The 24,878-nt window shown below is 42.4% G+C and overlaps 2 protein-coding genes across 7 annotated transcripts; one reads left to right on the top strand and one right to left on the bottom strand.

Moving 5' to 3' along the window:
- Positions 1-12: 12 nt before the first annotated feature.
- Positions 13-11,313, top strand: LOC118508977. 2 transcript variants are annotated; one of them, XM_036048958.1, is made up of 2 exons: positions 13-1,000; positions 11,176-11,313. In XM_036048958.1, exon 1 carries the CDS (start codon positions 237-239, stop codon positions 975-977), a length of 741 nt encoding a protein of 246 aa, XP_035904851.1. In that variant the 5' UTR covers positions 13-236; the 3' UTR covers positions 978-1,000; positions 11,176-11,313. The 2 variants fall into 2 exon arrangements, with proteins under 2 accessions (XP_035904851.1, XP_035904850.1); XM_036048957.1 differs by lacking the exon at positions 11,176-11,313 and adding an exon at positions 2,096-4,266.
- Positions 4,154-19,450, bottom strand: LOC118508978 (ITG-like peptide). Of its 5 annotated transcripts, none has more exons than XM_036048959.1 (8): positions 19,312-19,450; positions 18,743-18,945; positions 13,769-13,945; positions 11,261-11,381; positions 6,932-7,136; positions 5,934-5,982; positions 5,677-5,733; positions 4,154-5,598 (listed from the first exon to the last, which is right to left on the bottom strand). In XM_036048959.1, the coding sequence occupies exons 3-8, from the start codon at positions 13,928-13,930 to the stop codon at positions 5,539-5,541; spliced, it is 654 nt and encodes a 217-aa protein (XP_035904852.1). In that variant the 5' UTR covers positions 13,931-13,945; positions 18,743-18,945; positions 19,312-19,450; the 3' UTR covers positions 4,154-5,538. The 5 variants fall into 5 exon arrangements, with proteins under 5 accessions (XP_035904852.1, XP_035904854.1, XP_035904856.1 ...); XM_036048961.1 differs by having other exon boundaries at positions 4,514-5,598; positions 19,031-19,443; XM_036048963.1 differs by having other exon boundaries at positions 4,514-5,598; positions 19,057-19,443.
- Positions 19,451-24,878: the final 5,428 nt, after the last annotated feature.

Raw genomic sequence — 24,878 nt, 5'->3', positions numbered from 1 at the left:
CATCCACCTGTTAAACTAGTTTTGTCACAAACACGTACATCTTTGACCTGATGTGAACTCTGCCCGCTGTAGGAGCCTTGCCTTTTGGCAAATAAACAGTAGCACATGGTTCCACCCGTTGCCCATGGTAACAGACTATTGCTGTGCTGTTTCGTAACGCTTGTATTTCGCTCGCTACCTCAATAGTAACGAAGGTAAAGAACTCGGGTGTGTTGGTTGTAAGTGAGCAGTACAGGATGTTTAGGAACCGAATTTCAGTTGTACGTAAGGCAAGAGCTACGTCAAAGTCAAACACTACACAGTCATCACTCGGATCGACCAGTGCGGGAGGTGGTGAGAAAGGTGATGGACCAAGCGGTGTACCAGCGGAATACGTTCCACTACCAAGCTCTGTAAGTCTACCAAGCGACACACCATCGGTGGGAAACGAATCCGTTGTAATGGAGTGCGCCAAGCCGGACGAGGGCATCTGCATCGATGAGACGGTATTTTCGATGGACGATAGTGGCGAAATCGGAGAGAACGAGTTACGGCTGGCGGAGGACGATGATAACGACACTACGAAGGATCTGGATTTCAGCCGACCCTCACCGACACTGTTTTCGCTAACATCTCCCAAAAGAGCTCGAATGATGTTGGAAATTCAGAAATCGGTTGATCGGAATGCGTCCGCTGTGAGTAGCTCTACAGCACGGCCATCGATGGTTACACCTTCGACGAGTTCCAGTTGCATCAAAACGACCATTCCGAACACATCACAGTCGGTGTTTGGATGTTCTGCAAATGAAACGCCACAGCAGCCAGCGCAGAACCGTACACCGTGGAGCATCCGTTCGTCGGTTCAATCGAAGCAGGGCGGAGATGTGAAGCGCCAATCGATTGCCGGTGCCATAGACGATTTGAACGAGATGACGGAAGAGTTGATCGATTTTATAAGGGGCTTCGACGAAAAGTACACCAGCGCTGAGATCAACTGAGCGATTCTAGGAGTCGCGTGGTGGTAAGATCTTTTCTTTCTCGGAATCATTTATTATTCATTACAATGCGCAATTGATATCCGGACAACGGAAACGATTGCTCGACTCTGAGGACGATTCTATAAGCCTAGTGTTTTATTGCAAAGCAGGATAGACTATCAAGCCATGGGTAAAATAAATGATAAGGAAGTCAATAAAGGCAGGCCGAGTTCTCGCGAGGTTGCAAGGTTACGGAACTGACAATATAAAAATAACCAAGTGGATAACTATGGGATGGTCCGTTGTCCGGTCTTTTCTCGACAGGTCCGCCGGGGTTTAAATCCCATCCAGACCCGTCCCCCCGTACGTAGGGCTGACTACTTTGCTACGGGTAACATCATGTCACAGGAAGCCATAAATGGTAGGGTGGAGACATCTCAAAGTTGTTATGAGGACTATCTATCTCCAGGAAAGATCTCCTTTTCCAGAAGCAGATTTTTTTTTTTGAGGAAAGGCGTTGCTTTAAGCAACACCGCAAGGAAAAGTGGATGAGATAAAGTTTTATGTTGGTTCACCAAACTGAATAATTCACTATTTTAATTACAGTCAAAAAGAAACGTTAAGTGATCTGTGCTGAGAAATAGGAGCTATCCTCTGGTTGATAGATACTTTTTGAAGGATCATATTTCCCGAGCACGGATCATAATGGGGGCGGCTCGATGCTAGAGGCGAACAACGGTGCCGATCTTCATTCGGCAGGACTTGGGTTCAAATCGTATCCAGACCGTTCGCCCGTAGTGATTACTGTCTATCCGGAGAGAGAATCCCGAGCACATATCTAGAGGACTACTGTGCATGTGGCTCTACTAACCTAATGAGCGGAAAACATCTTCCCAATCTTGGGGAATAAATTTAATCGCACCTCAAAATGAGCGTTTGACGAGTAGTTCAATGAACATGAGGAATGTTTGGCCTTAGTATGCGCTCCATACAGGTAGATAGTCAAGTTCAAGTCAAAACAAAAAAAAAAACGTCCTCAAACCGTCGAGTAACCGTTTGATGTTTAGAGGTGTCCAGGTTGTTGAGGCACCGTATAAACTTCAGAATAAAAACTGACAACTGTTTTTATTTCGTTTTAGAGTCTAGCCCAGAGGCAAGGTAGCAAAATCGGCTATCCTAATAATCCCCAGCTGCGATTCAATTCTGTTTCGGATCTTGATCTTGCACAATAAACTACACCGGTAGTTGAAGAGATGTACACATATAGTTTCTATTTTGGTTTTTCATTCATAATTTGTTATCTCTCTTAGGGGGGAGGGAATGCGCACTGTTTAGTGCCCACGTTGTACGTATGAATCACGCAACAGCAATCGAAAGGAGTGTTGAGAAGGACTTTTGCAAGCATCGGGGCAAATTTTGCCCGTGTGAAATTAATGACCAGTTAGTGAAGGGAGAGGCATACTCATGGTAAAATGTTCGAGAGTTCGCTTGTACAGCGAGGGAATGACTGTAAACCCATCATATGGAGATCAGGCTGGCGTGACTCGTGCGTAGAACGTCGGTGCAAACATTTGCCTGCATGGTAAGTGGGTCGTGTTTGGGGGTGTGGCACCGCCTTCTCGTTCTAGCAAGGTTGCTCGTTCCCGTAACGGTCTCTGCTGTGATACGTGTAAATCGTTTATGTCTCACGTCGTCTTATCTTAAGTATCTTAATAATTGATATGTATGCAAGGTGCGATTTGGGGGTTTTGCTTCTATTCAATAGAGGGAAGGGAGGTATGCTTCACATTTGTTGAAGCAATGCAAGCGTCGGCTTGAAAAAGAGTTAGATATTATTTCACCTGCTTCTCTGTTCGTTTTCCCAATCTCATTCCTGTTCGTGATCTGCTCGCATATGGTGGCTCTGTATGTAGGTGTACTTGATATGTATATGATCTCAAGGGCGAACTTTCCCTTCTCCGATCTCCGGTTCCTGCAACAGCAGCATGTTTTGTGTAATGTTGTTTGTGCGCTTTTTTACACGCTGATATGTCGTTTGATTTTTCACCCCATTCTATCCCTCTGTCTCAATCGAAGGGCTCACTCATAATTATCAGTGTAAGGACGTGCATATGTTTTGTTTTTATCTTCCGTGGATCGTCTCCGACGTTGGATCCCGGTCACGCTGAACGTCTCCTTCGCTGGTCGGGTCCGTTGGACGACCTTTGCGCGGGGGTCTTGGGGCGGGGGGCTAGAAGGACTTTCAGCGCAGAGTTATCGAGATGGGAAATCGATGCCGTTCGGCCGAATGGAGAACTTCACGCTAGGACTCTGGTTTTGCAAGAAAGGTGTCGCCGACGAACGCGCCCAGCAAAGGGACGTCACTCGGAAGTGCGCGATCGGTATCCGAACCGAGGGGGTAAAAACCCTTTTAACCTTCGCACATCCCGATTTTCTCTCTAGGAGCCATTTAATCGATCGCTTCAATCGCAATGGGCCGACGCAATTACGTACGCACGCGCGATCGTTTTTGAATGGAAATATTTGTTTCGTCGTTCTAGCGCGTCCAGCAGTGTTTCGCTAGCAACGGATCTGTTCGATTTGTTTGCCGGCCGTACGAAACGTATCGGCCCTAGCCGGAAACCATCATTAAAGGGCTCCTAAAGGATACTGGGGTGGCTGAAAAGGGGACGTTTAGGTTGGTTAGGCGGCTTTAGAGAAGATACGATCCGCAAGAACAACCGCAACCAAAGATGCACCTTCGCACCTGTTGAAAAGACGTGGCGTTCGGGGAAACGTTTTCTCATAAGAATTCTCCCCTACTTTCGAAACTCCCAATCACAGGGATACACACGCACGCTTCCTTTCTTCCATGTAAGAGTATCATCATTTTAACCATAACTTCTTCGTACGCCGTTTGTCATGCCGGATGCTGGACATTTTCACTCACTTCACAACGTTGTTTTGTTTTTTCTTTTGATAACGCCAATTTTTCTGTTTTAAACACTTAGCAACTCATCGTGGGAAAAAATGTTACCATTAAGTGTGGTAGTGTGTATGTGTAGAAGATTAAAAGTTCAAAATGCCTCAGCCAGTATGAATATTTTTGTAAAGGTGTTGTTTTGTTCGCTTTTTTTGTTGCTTTTTAGTTTTTTTTTTAGTTTTAATTTTCTTCTTTTTTTTCGTGGTATTTTTGTTTGTTTCTTTTGGGGAGTTTTTTGTTGTTGTAATTATTATTTGTTCATAACTTACGATAACTTGCTAGGATGTTCTTCTTTTTCTGCTTCCTTTCGCTCTTGCATTCTTCTTACACCTAGATGTGGATTGTTTGCAACCTTTTTGTGACTTTTCTTTTCTCTTCTTCTTCTTGGGGATTTAACTGCTTCATTGATTCTCTTTGATCAATCTTTGCAGCATTATGTGTGTATATATATATATATGTATGTGGGGATTTTGTATATATATATATATTTATATATTGTATAACGATATGTATTCATTGCATAAGAACCGATTATATCAGCAAGGGTATTTTATTGTATAGTTTTCAATCAATGTAATGTGTGTGTGTGAGTGTGTTTTTTTTGGTTACCTGTTGGTAGTAAATTGTATGCTGTATTTGTAATGGACGAAAACAGTTAAGCAAGCTTCCAAGCCGTTTCTTTCCATCTCTCTCTCTCTCTATCCTTTATCCAACTTTCCGTTTCGCTATCATGCAAGCCAAAAATTGAGTTACCGAGGACGAATGATAAACGCTTCACAATAGCTTCAAGTACATGCATGCTTCAAACACGGTTAGCAGTAGTATATCGAGAAGAGAAAAAGTGATTTTAACTTGTCTCGCAAGACGGTAATAAGATGTTTTTGTGGACTGTACACTTGGCGTCAATCACAGTGGAACGTCTAGAAAGGTGATAAAGTCCAGCATGTAAAATTGTTGAGAACGTGTTAGCGCTTTAAATTATAAGTGTGTAGGTTGTAATGTCTTTGACACTGAACTAAACATAACCCTTGATACACGGTCGAGGAATCGTGAGGCTTTCAATTATCTGGTACAGCAAATCAATGGACCAAGTTTGGACTAGAGCTGAGTACATTCGATCTCTCGCTGCCAGTAGCTCTCCTTCTGCTATGCTTAAAAGTATGTGTTTGATATGTATTCGTTCCGATAGTTTGACCCTTAAGAAATGCACTAACTGGTTTGCTGCTGGATATGTTTCGTTTTGCTGACTTTGACGGCTCTATTTAACAAAGCTTTACCTCTGCTACGTACATAACGTAACCGGATATTTGATTGATTTGCTGCTGCTACTACTACGACTATGTTCTGCTTTTCAGAGGGGAGGGGGGGGGGAGGGAGGTTTGGATTTTTCTGATTGCCGTTTACTGATCGCTACGAGTTGATTTTGTGCGGAGGGGAGAAACACAAAAGAGTTTTCATACAAGGATTCAATAAGTACGCTTCTCCTGCTGCGTAGTTCGAGAGGGAAGGATTCTTGCTGTTCCTGGAGAATGACACGCTAAAATGCTTCTGCTGCCATTCGATCGGAATCGATTGGATTAATTTTGGAGGTTGCATAGTTGGGCGCTTAGTGTCGGTTGTTTAGTGCTTATTGTAGATGATGCGCTTTTCGCCCGCAGTATGCTCAATCTGGTGTTTCACCTGGGTGGAAGAACAAGAAAGCGAACAAGTTATTGGTTAATTCTAAATAGAAAGCATTATCGTAACGGACACACTTACCTGATCGGCAGCAACCGTTCCAACGCACAGCAATGGATCTTTGAAGTACGAGCATACCTGTCAGGGAGGGGAAAACGTGAAAAAAGGGTTTAGCAAATAAACGTCAAGGCTCAAGTCAGCTGCAGAAAGCACCCGATTTGGTGACCCGATGGTTTGATAGAGGTTAATTGAACCGTTTCCCCTCGTTAGGGAAATAATTTTCCATCGGCGGAAAAGCAAAAGAAAAAAATGCCAACCATTGTTATGATCTCTCTTACCTTGCGAGGCACTTGTCGATGTCTTCTCTGCACCTGACAGCACAATCCTCTGCGGGTGGAAGTCAGCGAGAGAAAGGAAAAAATAAAGGAAAAATGTGTTATGAAAATGGGTTTCGATCGTAGGGTAGCTGTTGAGTTGCTAACGAGCACCGTTTATCTATGACTCCAGTGATGGGAAATAATCGACTATAGGAGTAATCCTGTACCCAGAAGGATTAACGTAGTTCACAGAAAAGGGATTAACTGAGCAAGGTGTTAAGGGATCTTCTTTCTTTTGATTGGGATAACCCAACTATAAATTGAAGTATGGGTTGTATTGACAGCTCAGTTGATGAATAAAATATGTAGAATTCAAAAAAACATAAGTAAAGTAAATAAAAAACTGATCAAAAAATATAAATTTTGAAATATAAAAGCAGAACTGTTTTATAGTTGAAATGGAGAAACGGAGGATGCCCAAAACTGTAAGAAAGATTGTGCTAATTTTAAATTAGGCATAAAGGCTTGCCATTTGCCTAAAACTTTCAACCTCATTTAACAACAAAGGGAATTAATTGAATATCAGCATCGTAACCTCAAATTTACGATTTAAAAAAAATGATCGCCTTCAGAAGTATATTGCTTTATATGTGTAGAGATGACCGTATAACTTCACAAAGCAATATTTTAGTATGTAAATCAAATATATATAAGATGATATAGAACTATTGGGTGGTGCGGCGACAGCGGTGCCGGTCTTCATACGAAAGGGCCGGGGTTCATACAGATCGTTGCCCCCGTAGAGAGGTCTGACTGGTATCATTAAGTCTAGTAAGCCATAAATTTCAGGCCTGACCTTAAGAGGTCTTTAGGCCAAATAAGAGGGTATTGAACTAAACTACTTAACATATTAACTGATCTGTCAACTGGTGGTTAAGAATTATGAGTAAAATGTTGTATGATGAGTAAATGTTGGATAAAAGCTGCTGTGAGTGTTTTAAACACTCAACGATACTTACCGTGTAATTTCACAGTCACTGGAAGTGATGCAATCTTCGCCGTACTGCTTCGCCACGATGGTCGGCGGTCGGCAGACGCTGGCACCGCTCAGGGCGGATATGTCACAGACCAGCCCAGACTCGCAGTCCGAATCGTGTCGACACAGCTCGCCATACTTTCGTCCATAGAGCGGCATGCACGTGCCCCTTACAGAGATAGGTGAATCTTTAGTTAAGAAAAGAAAGGGAGAAAGGAAATATGAAGATAAAGAGAGGGTAATTTCAACAGTTTAATAGACACAAGAGCAAGAGAAACAGTTGCAGAAAGAGTTGAAGCAACGAAGCAAGGTAACAGGTAATTTATGTGATCCAAACGTTTCTTCGTGTTTTAATTTTTATTTCACGACACACAGGTGAAGGAGAAAGGCTTTCGATGATAAATTCCTCGCCGAAAAACGTGAGTGATGCATGTTATGGGTTGCATTTTAAATTCATTAGTCAAACCCGATAAGAATATTTAATATTCGGCTCAGGTGATAAAAATGTGCCTGCAGGAACCTAATCTTTGGTAAACTTTTTTATGAGCTTTCACCGGATTAGCTCATCAAGAATGTATGAGCCTGTTTTTCGGGGCTTTACATTGAATTTTTGAATTCGGCATATTTTTGAATATGCCATTGATGCTAGGGTCGAATATAATTGACTATAAATAGTGCTACGCTACGTAAAACAGAAAGGTACATTTTCGTATTAAAAAAATAAGAACATTTGACATAAAACGTGTGTAAAATTTCGACGAACAGTTTCAATCGTTACACATGTTTTTAAGATCACCTTAAAGCTGCACAGTTACGGGCAGTCCACTGAATATGGTGCGTTTATTTTTATGCTCACATGTCGGAGCTTTTTTTTTCTATCCTTTGGAACAATCCTTACATAATATAAAAGACATTATGGCTGGATGGATGGATGGCAAATAGGGGAGCTTCACGTGGGAAGCGTTGTTTGCAAAAAACTGTCGCCGGCTTAACGACAATGCAATCGATCTTCGATGGAGGCGCCCGGTGGCTGCTGCCGAAGATGCCGGATGAATGCCGTATTTTTAACCCCGGTCTGCCAACGTGCTGTCATGCTGTCAAATTCGGTCCGTTTCGATGTTTGATTTTTATGGCCGATGGGCCGAACGCCTTTCGAAAAAAGGAAAGGATGGCGTGTATACGAAAGAGAAAAACTGTGTGCCATTTGTCCCAAGACCCCAAGGTCGTCATAGCTGTTTAATTTTTTTTTGAAAAAACGTGAAATGTTTTTAGAGATATTTGGGGTTATATTTTGTTTTGAAGGCGTGCAATAGAAGGAAGAATAAATATTATATTTTTATGAACACAAAAAACTAGCTGTCAAGCGAGGAAATGTGCTCTAAGACAATCTCACTTCCGGGCAAAAAAAAATCCCCATTTCCGCCTCAAGGATTATTTTTACCAACGTCCAAAGTTTCCAATCGTACAAAATAGAAAATATATTTATTATCCCTTCCCACTCAGTTCCGTACGGCCCAACCCTCGTAAGTAAATTATGCTTGACGCCTAGTCTCCTTCGGGATATGTGTTTCAATCGAACGTACAAGAAGCAGCGCCATAATTCAATGTTTATCGTTGTTGGTTGTGCTGAAATACGGGATGATGTTGCTGCGGTTCAAAGTACCGGTACAATGAAACGGTTGTGTTTATTTCGCTGTATTCCCTGTTCTATCATATCTTCATTCTTTACAACGACTCTTGGTCGTACCTTCTGCTGGTCGTGTTTTGAAGCATGCATCTCTAGAAAACTCTCCTGCCTCCATGTTCTGTTTGTTACACGACCACTCAGGGGACGTGTCACATTTGCCATGATGCTTATCGATAGAATTTAGGTCGTTGTAACACAGTCCGGTTTGTATGCAGATACGGTATGTAAACAGCGGACACTCCCGGCACGCGTGCAGACATCGGGGAACTTTGAGCAGACGCAGACCCAATCTTTGACTTATTACTTCGACCGACCGATCACACTGAACCACCATTGTACGAGTATGCGCCCAAGAGTGAAGTGTACCTTGGCCAATGTAAAGGACACTTGTGTGGGTCGGAAAAACCGGGGCAGCAAAAAAAATTAAAAGCTTCCGCTTGGGGGTCTTGTACCGTTGCCGAGTGTTGGTAACAGGGCACGGATAGGTCCTACGCCCGAAGCTCTATAAAACATTCAATGGATGGGTATGTCGTTCACAAAAACAAAGCCCAGACCCACGCTACATACTATCAGTCTCTTACGAACGATGGCCCCCGTACACTAGTCCGTACATGCTCGTGATGTGATGTACCCCGTGTACGAGTACTTTCGTCCATGCGGTTTGATATGTCAGATCGTGTGGTACGGACGGTGGTGAAACTGAATTTTTGGCTGTTTGGCTGCAGAACTGGCTGCTGGCTGTTGATTGGCCCGCAGCAAAAGGGTAAGCGGAATGGCGAACGACATGCTTGTTTGTAAGCGTTCATGTGATTTTATGTTTTCCTTACTCTTGTTTTTTGTTGCAGAGCCGTTGTTTTGTCCATGGCAGAAAAGTGAAAAGCAAAAACAAGGATGAAAATCAACTTTTACGGACATGGTGGTGCGATGTGTTTGCCGCATAATGTTTATGTTTTTTTGCGACTAACGCACACATATGGTCCATTGGGTTGAATGGCTCTATGCTGTAGTGCCTGTGAGAGCTGAACAAATTCTGTGCGAATACTTTTAATAGAAAACATTTCTTCAAACTGTTAAGTTTTCCTTCATCAAGAAATTACACATCGAGATCAAGATATCAACTCATCCAAGATAATGGCGTTAGCGGGTTAACACCTATCAAGACGGATTTCACAGATCTTAACACACCCCAAGGTTTATAAATAAATTATTATCCTTTCTATTTTACCCCGGGAAAGCCCGAGATCGTAATACCATTATCCGCGTGTTCGCGTGCATCGTACCGGGGCGCTCGTGCTTGTCTGCGCGATAAGCGCTATCGATTCGTTCCCACAATCGCTGGACGGCTCAACGTTTCGGCCTTTTTGTTCCTAGCCGGGTCGCTACCGTAGCTTCACCAAGTCAAAGGCTAAATCAATGTAAGCCAGTGAAACGATGCTTAAAAGATGAAGGTTTAATGGAGAGTGACGCGCTGCTACAGACAATGACTTGCCTGAGCCAATCGGCAGCAGCAGCAGCAGCAGCACGGGAAAATCAAAATGACAGAGGATTAGGGTCAAGAATGCAGGGTAGGATTGAGATTTGTGCACCTTGTTACGATGTTTTGTGGGATGGCTGGATCTGCCTAAACCGAGACACAAGACAACAACAAAATACACTCTCCCTAACCTTATTTGCGGCGTGAATGAAAGAATTTGCTGCGGTCGTAATAAAACGAGCCCCAGCAAATTGATCCCCCATAATCCAATCGCTGATGAAACCGGATTACCAGCGCTCGTTGGTGCTAGTTTGCCGTCCCACCTTGCCGAGCATCGGGCTGATCCGAAAATCATCATCAAAAAATATCACTTCGCGCGTGCTAGTAACACAAATCAAAATTAATATTTAACCCCGGTGGATCGCCCTTGGTGACAGACGGCGGGGCGTGATGGTTGATTACACAGGTGAAGCTGTTTTCCTGACTTTTCGCAGGCAAAAGAGACAACAAAACAGGTAATTAGAGTTAAATTGGCTTCTCTTCCTGTTGCAGGGCAGTTCGTGCATTTGATCAGCCCTTTCTGGGTAACTGATTTTAATCATTTCTTGTGGACGGTGGACCCGACAGAGAGGTTTTTGAAGTTCTGCTTCGGGTGAACTTAATTGCTTTCGGTTGTCATGGTACGCTCAAGCCGCGTTCCGTAAAGTAACCAGTAATGATAAGCCACTACAAAAGGTCAGAAGGACTCGTGGAAACCGTACGTACTGTATAAAGTTCAGTTTGATGTGGCTTCCTGAGTGAAAAGTCTCATCACGGCCACGGGTGGTTGTGGTAGGTTCAGGTAGGGATGAAAGAAAGGATATCAAAATTCATTACTGTTTGGAGCTGGAATCCTTTCAGCATCATACTTTGTTGTACTTCGTTTGATTGCCTGTACTTCAATTTCTTGGAAACAATGAGCAATTGCTTAGAAATATTCTACACTAATCTTATTTACTTCTCGTTATCCAACTTTGCTCTAGGAAGAATGATCTCATTTTAGATACTTAATATCTTTCACGGACAGGAAAATAAATAGAATAAGAGTTGTTCAACCCGAACGGAGAAAGAGATTACGGATGAAGACAAATACGCGAGTCGATGCAGCTTACCATTATCCATGATTACGCAGATATAGCCTGGACAGCAAAATTCGTTAGCGGAGCACATTCGGGGATAGCAGGGGTCCGGCTCGTACCGTGGACTTTGTTGTTCCTCGTCAAGGATCTCGTTCTGGAATGAGGAAAAGACCGTGCAAAATATATGTTAGCGTGTGATATGGTGTATGAAAATCGAGCTTGAGTTATATTTACAGTTTACCAATGAACCTTCTTCTCTGACTCAAAAAAAATTGAGAACTTCAGACACACAACCTATGCTTGTATGTGTGTAAAACAGTGACAAGTTCAATCGTATCCCTTTCTCCCTCGGAAGAGTGGAACAAGAAAAGTTCATCAGACCCAGAAAACTCTAAATGAAATTAAACAACCGTGCTCGTGCTCAGCCCGCCCCATCCCGAGGACTCCCCGATGAACCTTCAGAGGTGATCGATATTACGTACTGTGTCGCTGAAAGAACGCTTCATAACATCCACCTTACAGGACTCATGCCTTTGCCCGATTCGGAGCCTCATTTACATCACGGCTCCCAGCAAGGGAGTAGGTGCGGCACATTCGAACCAGATAATGAAAGGTACCCCCGAAGCTCGTTCGCTCCCAAAACACTGCCAACCGGCCCGGTGTGGTGGATCCAAATTTGGAATCATCCAAACATGAAACGTTGGCAGCGCTTCTCTGCCGTCGGAGGAGAAGGCAAGGCAAAACTTTCCATTCCGTGGGTGGCACCACCAGAATCCTCGCTTCAATCAACAAACTCTCATTCGCCGCAGTTTTTTTTTTTCGCGCTCGCTCGTGCACACAGTCAGAGTGAAGGAGGAAGGGTAGGTGGTTTTTTTTGGGGTGGATGGTGTGTGCACGATATGCGTTGGTGGTTGATTAAATTACCATGTAAATGTTATTACACCCTTCACGTGTGTCGCGCACCACGTGTCCTCGCGCTGGTACCCTTACTTCGTCCGGTAGATTGGAATTCGTTCTTTGACATAGTTTCACGCATTTACTGCGCCACGAGGCAACGAGGCAGACGAGTGAGATTTGATGAAAAGTTTAGACAAAAAATAAAAATGTTTTGGTGATTAGTTTCACGTTGTCGGTTGGCTGTCTGTTTTTTGGAGATAATTTTATTGCCGGTCCGTAAAAGTGTGTTTTAGGTTAAGTTGTTTTTGATTTGTTTCGAAAAGTAATCTGGTCTAAATATCCAAGGTAATGGAGAATGTGAAGTATTGATTTGAATCTGAACCAACATTTGGATTTGTGGATCAGCTCAGCTAATGGTAGAAACAATCAAACTTTTACGGTGATTTAATGGCAAGGATTTGATTCGGTTGTTCGTATGGATCTAGCTCTTTTGATGATTGAACGATACACGAGATAAACCCTAGAGGATGATTCTAGCAATTAATTGCTTATAATTGTTGCTGGTTTAGTAAGAACATCTTTTTTAACTTATATGTCCAATTGTTTAGTAGCTCAGCTAAGTTATAAGAATATACCGGTAATTATTTATTAAATTTGGTTCACTAATTCTAAACGCTTCTGGTAAATCTTATCCATCGCTAATGCTTCAAATATCTGCTAAGCGTATAGCCTATCTTTGGGCGTAGCTTTTTCTATTCTACCAAATCTATTGCCTATCTTTAGGAGCAATTAATTCATTTTCTCCAACGTTATTATGCTTGAGTTATTTGCTTATTTTATCATTATTCAGCAATAATCAAAAGCCTCTCTCACTTTTCCTTAGAAAAATAACGCAGACAAAAGCTAAAAGAAAGGTTCGATGTTTTATCTACCTAAACAAAACCGAAATAGTACTAGCACCAGACGTCGAGCTCCTATTCAGTTTTATTGAGCCAATTACGTGGGACCATCGGCGAATGGCGAATATTATCTTGCGGTTTTATCACATTATTTCAAAGCAAATAAAAGTCTCGGCGTATGTGGTTTGCATACACAAAGGACACCAAGGGAGACTGAGGCGATGCGGTACAAAAAAACAAGAAAGAAGCAAGAGAAAGTAACAAAAAAATACACCGAAAAGGTAATAAAATTTTATTGAACAGGCGAACAATGTGGGTGTCCTGTGCATACACATCTCCGGGATCATGGAACGTATTGCTGCTTGTGGACGGTTGTTTTGTTAGTGCTGTGGCTTGTGTCAATATTTATATTCTGGCCGATGGCGTCGATCGAACGGATACGGATAGTAATGTACTTGGGATCGCAATAGATGGAGCATGATAAAGTATCGATCCAGAAACAATGCATACAAAGTGGTAACCATAATGAAAGGAGGTTTTCTGCATTCATCAGATGTGTGAGGAAAAAAATGGTTGATTATTGAACGGGTCTTGTTGAAGTATGAGTTCAAAATTAAAGGGTTGTTTTTTTGTGATAGCATTAACGGAGGCAAAAAAACAAGGACGACGTGTTGTTGGGTGGTGTTGATCTACCATTGCTGGGACTTTGGCGAATATTTGAGCGGAAAAACGATTGAATGCCTACCTGCAGAAACGTTTGTGGTCGAAAGGATCCTCCATGGCTGCCGTAGCCCATGTTTGCTAGCATCTCCGGCGAGAATCGGTTGAACAGTCCACCCCATGCGTTCACACTTCCGCCTAGGAGTAGAATCGCACCGATGGCCATCCACAGGGCAGGGGATTTCATGTTGAAAATGAGGCTCTATGATGAAGTAAGAAACAAGAACAAGAACATTAAATGAGAATTAGCTGTACGATTAAACGATTTCTTAATATTAGAAATAATAATAGAAAAAAAAATGTACGTAAATATGTTATCATTTTATTAGGGGAGGTAGAACTTAAAAAAAAACAGAGATAGGTAGCTTAGTTTTTAGAGACTGAGAGTCATTATTGTAATTCATTTTTATCCGCCTGTATTGTTGTCTATGTGGAAGGATTGGAAGGGTTCTACAGGTTGAGTCACCGGAGCCATTCGCATGATAGCTACAAGCTAGCCGAAATTGCTTGTCGGGTATCTTTCTTCTTCTTCTTGGTCTAACGATCATTTCATGTCATGCATGTCTTTTCTGGCTTAATAGACTCTTTGTGACCATATGCATCTAGGATGCAATTAATCTCAGTCTAAATTTTTTATTTTATTTCTATATTTCGAGTGTCGTACAAACTAGTGATGGGATCCAGAATCCGGATTGGATTATGGGATTCGAACTCTCACCGAATCGATCCAAATTTGATCTCTCGTGGAATCCCGGATCGATCCCTTATCAAATCTCGGATCCATCCTGGATCGAATCTCAGCATTATCCATGATCGAGTCCTAGATCAAATCCCAGATCTAAACCTAAATCAAATCCCTGACAAAATCCCGGTTTAAATCTCAGATCCATGCGGGATATGGATGCTACAAGAAAATCCGTATGCGTTAGGTTTTAATGAAAATATTTTAAGCTGGTGGAAACAAGAACACCAGAAGAATCCAAAGTTATGCAATGCTAGAATTTGAACTATTGACAACGCAAGCAATATTAGTACGTTGTGAGAGGATAGTTTCTATATAAGGCCAGGCAAATCACCAACCGTAACCTATTCACCATATGCAAACACACGGCCAAGATCAATTCCGGCTTTCAAGAAGCTTGATTTGCCACTGTTCTGAGCACCTTCATCACGTACGCGGTGTAGAGGAATTCGACAATTCTTGACTTGGTCCATTTATGCATCGTTTAATGCATATGCGTTTGAAGCAGATAAAATCTTACAACATTCTCAATTGATTAAGAGCAACTGGAAACAAAAATTGATGGATTGCAATTGAACATTCGCTCTATGTGTTTAATTCCTGGGCAACAGGCACATTTTGACCTTTGTTTATACACCGTTACGTATTTTATAACACTGCAATGTTGTGTGATGTAAAGCATTGAACCCAATCTCAGAGAATCCATCTAAATGAATATACATTTATCCTGGGTGAGATGAACATTGACATCCACGTCCGCTGTCCATGTCTGAGACCGAAGCAGGCCATATGATAATCACTCATATAAGCCGAAAAAGCTTACTTGAAAGAAAACCTTCTAACAAACTTGTCGTTTACCGTAGAGAAACCCAACTATGATGTCATCAACGACCAATACAGAGTTCTTGTTAAAAAAACACGTCAGAAGATCTTATCCAACCATCATGTAACAGCTATAGAGTATCAACTGATCACTTAAACCTCTAAAGAACAGAAAATATATGTTTTCAAACATCTAAACAACCACCTGATAAGCATCTTTAATGTAAGAATAGCCCTGTGTTCAGTATTTAGTGGATTAGTCTAAGAATTAATTGAACGTTTTATTGTTATCCCCATATCAAAAACAGTCTTTTTAATGTAGATGTTAACTTAAATATTTTACGAGTTAGATAGAAAAATTGACAATATATTAACCCAGAAATTCGCTTGTAATGGACCTTGCACATTTGCTTAAATAGACAGTCAAGACACACAGTCTAAATATATCCATCAATAATGTTAAATAGAACACTAACCGGAGTTAGAGTTTTGATACATGTAACACAACTCTAAAAAAAGGCGTCTCAACTTGTGAAGGTACAGAACACATTCTGAACCGGTGCCTGAAACTGCAATCAATCACGATAAGTCAACTGGGACAGCCGCTTTTTTGCAGCAGCACGTACAGCGTGATTCTTGCTCGGCTTTTTTTTGTTTGTTCCGTATGTGTGCATATCACCATCAACACGAAGCTTTCGCTGCAAGAAATGCAGATTTATTCCTCCAGCCTGGATGGCAACGGGGGTGCCTCTGTTCCCTGTGCCGGTTTGGGCCGGCAGCGCAATGTCAACTGTTAGGCAGGGTATTTATGCGCAATATATGCAAATTAGTTGGCCCGTTCAAGTGCACCCAGTGCCAACCATAAACTCAGTGAACTTGAATCTCTTCGACCAAGTCGAGAAGTTTTTATTTTTCCATTCGTGCCTTGTGCAGGTGAAACGGCTGCCAACCGCCTAGGGAAATGTGTGAAGCTAACTTTGCTTCTATTCAGGGTAGCAGCGCAGGCGAAAATAGGGGAAACCACTCACAAGGATAGAAAAAGTTCAGGCAGAAAAGAATCAAAATGACATTCAAACGAGCGAGCACCATTCGGTGTACTGTGCAGAAGGGGAAAAAGGGAGCCATGGAAACCGGTTACGGTGACGCGTACGGTTGTTACGATGCAGGGCAGTAGCAGGAAAAGTGTTGATAGCATAAAGCACCTTAAGCTCGAAACGAAGCCATGGGTCTTTTCTGGTTGTGACTGGAACTTAGGGACGAGTTGAAGAATTGATGGAAGGCTTCGGTTTTGCAGATATCTTGTACTATTGATGAATTCATAGGTATTAAGTTCACTGTAATGCGGATTTTAATTAACTTGTTCTCATGTTTTTCTCAGGCTTACATCTGACGTTAACACACAACAAGTATATATATTTAAATTATAACTTTTATATCCTTAAAGACTATTTCATCGCAAAATATATTTTTGAGATTTGTGGATTGCCAATCGAAGAAATAGCCCTCCTCTAATAAAATCTCCTATATTATCCTTGTGTTCTGCTAATGTTGGACTCGTGGAAAGTTCGGAGTTGAAGAAGAAGTTTAAAGCAATGAGATGAGATTGCTCAAGTATCATATTTCTCAGGAAATAAAAATCCTATAAAAGTAACAGTGAAGCCTTCAAGTGGAAGAATGGCCCTGAGCAATATGCACCATTGCAACATTAGTTTGGTAATGCAATTACTGACAAACCAACAGTCGACTGGCCATTCAACTGCTTCATTGCTTTAAATATACTTTTGAGAATTCTCCCTCCGCAATCCAGGAAGCTAAACCGGTCTGCATGTACTAGCTGTTCAAGAATTTAGACTCCCTCCAAAGTAACTCGAAGCGACCCGTATCGACCGTTCCGTACTACGCAACACTTCTTCTGTGTGTGCGAACTTTTTCCAGTGACTCATCCAAAGAATGTACGGCTAGGGTACGGTAAGATTTTTGTGCACCCCGGAAGTATTACAGGAAGTGTTTGCGGAAAGTTGAACCCATTATGACCTTTGCATCGTCACCTGTACCAAGGTACGGCACTGCCCATTGGGGGATGTTGAGCAAATGAAAATGAACTGCCCGCCAGTGTTTATGGGTATTTTAATTACCATCCTTACCACCTAATACACTACCCGGGGGGGACTGTGGGGACTCTTACTGTGGTGCTTATTTGTTGACTTCCGCATAAGGAGCGGAAGACACTTTCAAGCCTTTCTGGCAAGCGTGCAGCGAACTTTCAGGCCTTAGTGTAGCTAGATAAGAAATGCTGATAGGGTGAGGGATTTAATTAAAATATGAAATAGGTATAAATTAATTGTTTTTTATTTTGCAGCTATCTAAAAACCTACGAACCCAAGATCGCTTTCGGGGTAAGGAGACGCCTCGCCTAAAACAAATATGTCTGTTAATAGAGCACACTCATCAATCACGCGGTTCCGGGGGGGGGGGGCGAAATGGAACCCATAATGACAAGGGAGCCGTTTTGTGTGTGTGCATATCAGGACACGGCTCATCAACAAGTGAAAAGGTGTGTCATGATGAATGATGTGCAGCTTTTTGAAGCCGGGTTGTGTGCGTGTGTGTGTGCAAACTTTTTGCCTAGTTATGATTTAGCAGTGTTTGATATTTGAGCAATGTGTGATGAAGCAATGTTTGATATCAATTTATAGATTACTTCAGAGCATATATGTTTTCTGGACATGCTGGACTGTGAGATACATTAGCCCACATCCCAACCAAACGCTCCATAATTTTTCTAACTGATCTAATAGCTCATTTGAAGTCATCAAGCCATTAGCACTCTATCTAATGGGATGAGGAATATTAAACTTAATAATTTGAAGGTTAAATCTTAAAATTGTGCTACGATTTCAGTACATTGTTCTGTAAAAAAATCTGTTAATATTACACACTGTTTAAAAAATTTTGTGCCAGTACTTTGAATACCAAAGCTCAACGGGATTTAAAATGTTTCTCCCCCGATCCTTATAAGTACCCAATCAACGATAATGGAATGCACGGTACATCGATTTTGCCATTTGAACTGTGTGCATGAATAAGTCAGCCAAAAGCGTGGACCACCGTGGACAGTTCACATTAGCGGGGCATGGAATGGGTTGAAACACACACTCACACACACAGGGTTTTACAAACGTTTTGTTTTGTCCCCTCGGAACCTTTGCCCTTTTGCGTGGAGCAATTGTAAATGTCAGCGTTAATTATAAATTGTATTTCCATCCCTGCTTTAGGAGGTAGCACATACTACTGGATATCTTGTGTCTGTCGGAGAGTAATCACTTGTTTTAAACTTGCAAGTATCTCCTTTGTAAAATTAAATATAGCCATCCAGTTGATGAATGACAGAAGACTGGTTACGTTTTGTTCTTTGCTATAAAATCTCAAATTTACCTTCTGTACAGCGTAAAGTAGCTTCTTCCAAATCACGCCAAACGATTCTGGCTGCCGGAAGTAACTGGCGTTGGATGCCTTAACGAATAGACCCGGTTGCGTTTTACGATTCGCTGTTTGGAATTACCAGCAACGAAATCCACTGCTTTTCACTTTTGTATTCTTGGACTTGGAAATTTTCACCCACCTAGCACTACCAGCGACTGCACGAGAAGAAACAGGAGAACGCACAAAAATTATGCTTTCGAGGATAGTCGGGGCAAACTCCGATGGCGTTGTAACGCTTACATGCACAACCACACTAACGCACTCACAAACACAGGCATGCACGTGGCAAGGATAGACAGGGATACCCACTCAAGAACCCAAACCCGCTCGACACTGACAATCTGCTCGGGTTTAGGGTAACGCGAATGGGGCACAAGACCTACGACCGTCGTCGACGTGTCAAAGAGCGAAGACTTTTGCTCGCTCCGGATGCACGGTACCGGAAGTTAACGATTAACTGGCTTTGGCTCTAGCACTAACTGCGTGAGCACTTGCTTTCATTCACCGAACAAAACTCCGACCTCCGACGGTGTTGTGTATCCTTCTGGCACTATTCGCTTCAAACACTTTCACAAACTGAAACTGGAGCGCGTACTGTTTGGCGGGAGCTCTGCCAAGCGAGCGATTCCACGGTCAAGAGTGAACTGCTTGTCAATGGCACGGGCTAGCTGAGCTAAATTGTCCGAGGACGAACCTCGGAAAGCTTGCTACCAATATCCTTGAACTGGGAGCGAGTAACCGAGAGAGAGAGAGAGAGTGAGTGAGAGATGCCATGGATGCTTAGGTAACTCTTGCTCGGAAAAGTGGGAAAGCTTCTTTTGGGAAAGGTAAATGAGAGGGAAGGACTGAGAAAAGCACACCAATTTAGAATAGGCGCTCAGTTCATCATTTGGTTCATTGGACAAATGAACCGTCGGAATGTTATGTCTAGAAGCACATTTCTTGTTGCTATAGATGTTGTACCCTTATTTAATATATAAATTACTTTCTTTTACAATATATTTTAATACAAACTTTAATGGAATTTTTGGAATAAAGTATGAGATTGTTAAGTAATATTAGTTCATCCCAAAAAGAACGACCTTTAAATTAGAATCCCCAGAAACGCCTTTAAGAACAAAGACTTGATATTCCAACAGGGTAAAGCAGTTCCACCTAGCAGAATCTCTTCGTAAAATATACCTTCTTGGGGTAGGCTAAAACAAAACCCCCCCCCCGGCAGCAAGCAGCGTCCCGAAGACGGTCCAAATTGATGTGATTTGTTTTTTGAGAATCGGCATTCAAAAAACATTTTCGCAGGCGCTCAAGTACATTCGGAAGCAAGTGGCCCAATGAATGACACTCGCATAATGAGCATTAAAGAGCATAAAGAGAGTTGTCCGGAAAATTGGACAACAACAAAATGCGAAAAAGAAAACCCGCACACGAGAGGCCAGACTCGGGTGGCGAGTTCCTCTTCACGGAAAGCTAGTGTGGCGGTGTTGGTGTGCGCCTTTCGAGTAACAAACCGTATGAGCTTCGTTTGCAAGTGGAAGCATGCTCGCGGGAAGGCTGTGCGCAAACTCCGCCGCACACGGTATAGGTGCTGCACAGGCTACCTCACCAGGACGCCTTTACGTGTCGACGACGACGACGTAATGTTTTCGTAAGTGATGACTGCCACGATGATGGGAAACGGGCCACGGTTTAGGTGACGGTTGATGGAGTTTTTTTTTTCGTTGCTGTGTGTGGGGCTATTTCTTGGAATGCAAGACGCGATGTGGATGTGCTCTGGACACGCACATCCGAGCAGCAAAGCGGAAGATGTTTTGCTTTGTGTGGCTATTTTGTAAAACGCGCTCGTTGGGTGTACTGTTCGGATAGATAACAGAGCAGACGATGGAGATAGGTCATGCGTTGTGAAGGAATGGCAGGAATAGCTACAACGACTGGAGGCTGTGAGCAGGTCAGTACATTGGTGGGAATTCTCGGAAGGTTCCTTACTGGAAGGCCAGTTGATGAAGGACGAACATGCTCTCCAGGATGTAAGCTGTGAATGTGCATTGAAAGGTGGTCAAGCGTATTGGAATTGAACTTCAAGATTTAAAAAAACTTGTAGAAAGAATGATTTTGCCGTTTGATCTCACTGTCAATTAACCGCCAGCTTTTTATCTTCACTCTGTCAGAAATTAGTTCTGGTCGAGAAAGAACTAGACGCTTCAGTTAGTGCTAGATTGGGCATAGCTAAATTTAAATGCTTATAAAAATGATACAAATGAAAGTGACGCATAATATGCTTCTAATCGTCCGTTTTTCTAATTATTGTTCTTACACACTCCATGTTAGATATTCTGGTTTAGTGTCCTAATCTTTGGTCCTTGGAATCAATTTGCTACCAACGGCTGTATGACGTCATTAAAGAACTTAGAAGCGAGCACCCAGAACAGACGCGTAATTTATTCTGAATGAGTTTGCTTTCAGTATTTGAAACATGTGCAAGGCATGAATTTTACAAGAAGTTCATATGTAAAACTTCTGTTTTACAAGTAATAGATGTAAAAAGTATTTGTGTTCGTTATCCTTGGTAAATTGCTGTAGTAAGCTATCCTGTATCTTCGACTGTGCCTTTACGTGGTTAACAAGTTTGCCATGACGTCCCAGTACTCACCACGACTTTTTGCAAGGTAAATAACGTTCTCTCTAACGATGACGATGATTGCGCTGGCGAAAGGGATGTGACGTAGGTATAAGATTTGCTCCGGTTGCTGGACTGTGTTGGATGTGTTTTCTCACGTAGGAGTTTAAAAAATTGAAAACCTAGGCTATTTTTGTACCATTTGAAATATGAACGAGCGAAGAGAACGGTACGGAACAAATGTTTGATAGATTGAAAATTGTTGGTAACGTAGCAAACACTGGATGATTAGTACGTGAGATGTATTTTGTGTAATGGTAAATGAATGTATAGAAACGAATCTAACACATTCAGTATAGTAAAAAATGCTTAAAGTACGCATTCATTTCCATTTCAACTAGCAACGTGCACGGGCGATGATTATGCCTTACAAGGATTTTTTGACAAATCCTCTGCCAGCACATTGATAGTGCATGCATAATGTTATAGTGCACCGAAACCGAACAGAACCATCAAGCCAAGAAAACGTCTGGAAGGATAACTATCCCGGGGTTTGGAAGTACAGTCAGTGCGCCAGAGAACCATCGAGGAATGCTCTTGCCCGCTCGATACATTTTGTATCCATGTTTTCTCCCCACCTTTTTTGTGCAAATACTGATACCGAGCGATCCTTTACTCGTTAGCAGGAAGCCATTGTTCTGGGCGGGTTAGCGATGCAAGTGCCTTACACTAACGTGGCGATAATAAATGTAGGTTGGGACCGTGCACAGCTATAGCACGGGTAGGAGCACTCGGATGCAGAATATTCTCGGTCGCCGTGCAAGTTATGCGGATACGCTTTTACCCGTTGCGAGGGTGCAGTAAGTAACAACTTTTCATTTATGCAAAAAACTTCCACGCGAGTTTGCCGTGCAACGCGAACCATTAACGGGTGGTGTTGTTTCCGAGTTGGGTAAATATTGTTGCCGTCGCTATGCGCACCAACGAGAGAAGGTGTTATCGTGTGAAAAAACGAATCAAACAGTTTAACCTTTTGCACGAGGAAAGTGAATGAGTTGCATAAAGCGAAATTTACCGTTAAATAGTTTTAAAAGAAATTGCTGGGATAGAAGTAGTTTTAAATGCAATTATTATTTTGTTGAAATACTTTTGGTGGCTTTACACTTAATTTCACGCAATTTATTAAAGCTACTAAAGGTTAAGAGACTGTCGGTGAAAATGAAGGGATGAAGGGAAATGTTCTTTTTAAAGAGGAGAGGGCAGATGCTCGCTAGCATGTGAGAAGTGAAGGATCCCCGTAGTTTCGAAATCACTAAGGGCAAAGAGCTCGAAGAGTGCGAAGAGCTACCTTGTGAGCGTGAAGAACTCGAAGAATGCGAAGAGCTGAGTGTGAATAACACGAAAAAATTAAAGAACTACCTCGTGAGGTCAAAGAGTTCGAAGATCGCGTATAGCTACCTCATGAGGTCAAAGGGTGAAGAGACATGAGGTCAAAGAGCTACCTCGTAAGGACGAAGTAGTCTAAAATGTGAGAAACTATCCCGTGGGGACGACGAGCTCGAAGGGTGCAAAGAGCTACCTCATGAGGTCAAAGAATTACCTAGTGATGGCAAAGAGCTGGAAGAATGCGAAGAGCTACCTCGTAACGAGAAAGAGCTACAAGAGCTCGAAGAGTTACCTCGTGAGGACGAGAGCTCGAAGAGTGTGAAAAGCTACCTTGTGAAGGCGAATTATTTTTACCGTTTATTTACAGAGGCTTTGGGTCTCTAAGACCTCATTCTCCTCTTTGTGAAGGCGAAGTGCTCGAAGAATGCGAAGAGCTACCTCGTGAGGTCAAAGGTCAAAGGGTGAAGAGCTCGCAGATTGTGAAGAGCTTCCCGTAAATTAAAGCGCTCGAAGAGTGGGAAGAACTATCACATGAGGTCTAAGAGCTAACTCGTGAGGACGAGCAACTCGAAGAGTGTAAAGAGCTATCTGATGGGATCGGAGAGCTACCTCGCGAGGGTGGAGGGCTTTATGAATCTCAAGAGCTACCTCGCGAGGTCAAAAAGCTACCTCGAGAGGACGAAGAGCTCGAAGAGTGTAAAGAGCTACTTTGTGAGGTCAGAGCTTTCATAGTGAGGGTAGAATGTCATAGTGATATCTTCCTCTATCTCTCTCTCTCTCTCTCTCTCTCTCTTTCTCTATTTCTCTTACTCTCTCGAATTTAGGTGGACCCCTTCTTCTCTGTTCCACCCATGCTGAAATGTCCGGCGAGGATGATGCTTTAGTTCTGCTGATGTGAAATAATCATGGAGCAGGAGAAGAGCTACCATTTTAAAATAGAATTTATTGAGACTGGCCTGGGTAGCTCTAGAGCTCACTACCCAACACTCCTTTTTGTACGAATTGAGTTATCACCTGGATATGTTTTTTTTGCTTTATATTCGAGCAAAAGAAAAGGTTTCGTGTGAAAGGTAGTACGGTTATGCCAGCTGCATCTATAAATTGCCTTAAGGTTTAATCGATGGTGTTCCATTGTCTGCTGCTTCGTTGGCTGAAGTTTGGCGTCGATGATGCCACGGTCAGCTGCAGGCTATGGCTGTCGTTTGACACTCGCTCTTTGCTTCATTTTCCTCGAAATGAACAGAGTTTTTTCCAACCAGAGCACCGTAGCAAACGGCACTGGTCCAAGCATTTGCTCCTTTTCGCATCGATAGACGTGACTCGTATTTTAGATAGGTCAAAATCTACATCGTCTCTTCCGGAGCTTAACGGTTCATTAAATCTTGGCAAGCAATTTAAATATTGGTTTTTGGCGAGTGAGGCATCTTGATTGTGTGGTATCAAATTTATGTCTTCTAAAACAAGAGACGATAAAATAAAATTATTGCCCACTAGTGGAGGATTAAAGCTGCAGTAAGGACTTCTTTAAAGATAAATTAATATTCGCAATCAATCAACTAAATCTCTTTATGTACTGCTTCTCTACAGCAAGCTAGCAACAGGTTTAGCATCGCTGTTGCATCAGCTTCTCTTAGTATCTCCCCTTGGGGAACACTGGTCCAACGATACAACCATCGCTGACCAGCTGTGTCCAGCATCCCGATCCGGGTGAACCTCACACACACACACACACACCGTATGCCCGCACACGAGCAACATTGTTTTAAATGGTAATCCTGCATTATTCAGCATCAAGTGGTCGTGAATAAGTAATCGCTCGGTGGTGGTGGTGGTAGTTAATGCAAAACACTCAAGTTAGCTCGGAGCAGAACCGAAAGTCCTTGGGACCATTAGCCCGGGAAGCTGTAAACTATGGGCTGAATCTTCTCAACACAAAATGCAACCTGTTGCGAAACAACCGGACTACGGATGCAAGAAGAAAAGAGCTCCTCGAAGTAGCACGTGGGGAGCAAAGGGAAAAGTTTGTCGTTCCGATTAAACCAGTTGAGTAACAAAATCATCAAAAGTTAATTAGTATGTATTTTTCAT

Source organism: Anopheles stephensi, chromosome 3 (assembly GCF_013141755.1).
Source record: "Anopheles stephensi strain Indian chromosome 3, UCI_ANSTEP_V1.0, whole genome shotgun sequence".
In the NCBI taxonomy this organism is placed as follows: Eukaryota; Metazoa; Arthropoda; class Insecta; order Diptera; family Culicidae; genus Anopheles; species Anopheles stephensi.
Note: the sequence above shows the minus strand (reverse complement) of the source record. Positions and strands in the feature narration are given on the sequence as shown.

Coding starts and splice junctions, on each gene's coding strand:
- LOC118508978 (XM_036048959.1), bottom strand. CDS start 13,930: ATGAAATCCCCTGCCCTGTGGATGGCCATCGGTGCGATTCTACTCCTA. Junction 11,382..13,768: donor GACCACAAACGTTTCTGCAG/GTAGGCATTCAA, acceptor TCCTCATTCCAG/AACGAGATCCTTGACGAGGA. Junction 5,734..5,933: donor ATCGACAAGTGCCTCGCAAG/GTAAGAGAGATC, acceptor CCTCCCTGACAG/GTATGCTCGTACTTCAAAGA.
- LOC118508977 (XM_036048958.1), top strand. CDS start 237: ATGTTTAGGAACCGAATTTCAGTTGTACGTAAGGCAAGAGCTACGTCA.